The 1357-nt window shown below is 42.7% G+C and overlaps 1 protein-coding gene across 1 annotated transcript; it reads right to left on the bottom strand.

Annotated features, from left to right (window-relative positions):
• Window positions 1–354: 354 nt before the first annotated feature.
• LOC136795309 (uncharacterized) lies at window positions 355–939 on the bottom strand. Its single transcript, XM_067045449.1, has one exon. The coding sequence runs from the start codon at window positions 937–939 to the stop codon at window positions 355–357; it is 585 nt and encodes a 194-aa protein (XP_066901550.1).
• Between the last annotated feature and the right edge of the window lie 418 nt (window positions 940–1357).

Genomic DNA, 1357 nt, shown 5'->3' with positions numbered 1-1357 from the left:
TGACAGTCCGTAACTCCCCCCCACCAGTTTACGAACAATCCTCGTAAACTCTAATATATACAAAAATACAATTACAATACAATAAATAACATAGATACAAATACAATAACAATAAAAAAATACAATAACAATAAAAAAGATACAAATACAATAAAACTACAGAAATAGGATTTAAAATAACAGCGCTCTGTGCAAAAAAAGAAATTAGATAAAACAAAAAAAAAAAAATACAATTTCCCACGAATCCCTGATTTTTACACTCTCGTGTCAAAATGAAAAATAAAAAAAAATAATAAGAACTTTACAACTTTACAATAATACCCTCCGGAAGGGAAGTGAGTACAGTCCCGTACATCATGATACCGCTGTTGCAGGAAGCTTTAATTGTTCTAGGTGAACTGTTCTTCGCTTTTTCGGTTCTTTTAAACCTTCTATAGTGACAATATTGTGTTCCCTTATCGTGACCACTCTGAATGGGCCTTCGTATCTCTGCATCTCTTTGCCTCTATTAGTTCCTACTTTACGGTGTACCACCGTCCCAATTTTCAGGTTGCCTATTAGATTGCGAACACTAAGATTGTGTCTAGCAACTCTTTTGCGTTTCTCCTTCACTATCTTGTCCCTGACTCTGGCCCATATCTTCCTCCGTGCCATACAATTAACGGCAATATTACTCTCCTCAGTTGCTGTATCATGGTAATTCCTACGACGTCCACTTAGTCCAAAAATAATCTCAAAAGGAGAAAAACCCGTGACTGAGTGTATGGAATGATTGTATGCTGCGATCGCTCGTTCCATTGCTTCGTCTCGCTCCAGCCCCTTTTCTAACTGATATACCCGCAGGTGGTCACTGAGGGCACTGTGGAGGCTTTCAATACCTCCTTGGCTCTTTGGATGACCTGGGGTGTTAAGGTGCCACACCACCTCCAAGATTTTCATCTCTTTTCTGATGCTTGCGTTGTCAAATTCTCTTCCGCTGATACATGTAGGGACACTGTCGGGCTATATGTCCCTCTGCCCTACATTCAAAACATCTCGTGCGCGGGCAATGCACCACTAGATGCCCAACCCTCCCGCAACCATGACACTTGCGGTCCTCCCGCCGACCATTGTTTTATGGGTCTCGCCTGGGACGCTCTATTTTCCTGGTTGATATTTCTCTCTCTCCTAGCATCTCTGTGCACTCTCCTTCTCCAAGGGTTAGAATTATTTCTCGGCCTTTGATATTCTATCCGGGTCCACCCCGGCTCTTCTACTTCCATTCGGGCCTCCGCCTCCCTAGCGCTTGTCTCTATAAGATCTTGAGCACATTCCACAAACGAGCGGTCTCTCGGCATTCCTTCCTTCTTCCCCAGTT

This window comes from Halyomorpha halys, unplaced genomic scaffold (genome assembly GCF_000696795.3).
Source record: "Halyomorpha halys isolate HHAL.00 unplaced genomic scaffold, Hhal_1.1 Scaffold134.1, whole genome shotgun sequence".
Classification (NCBI taxonomy): Eukaryota; Metazoa; Arthropoda; class Insecta; order Hemiptera; family Pentatomidae; genus Halyomorpha; species Halyomorpha halys.
The sequence above is the reverse complement of the archived record's forward strand: the minus strand, read 5'-3'. Positions and strand labels throughout refer to the sequence as shown.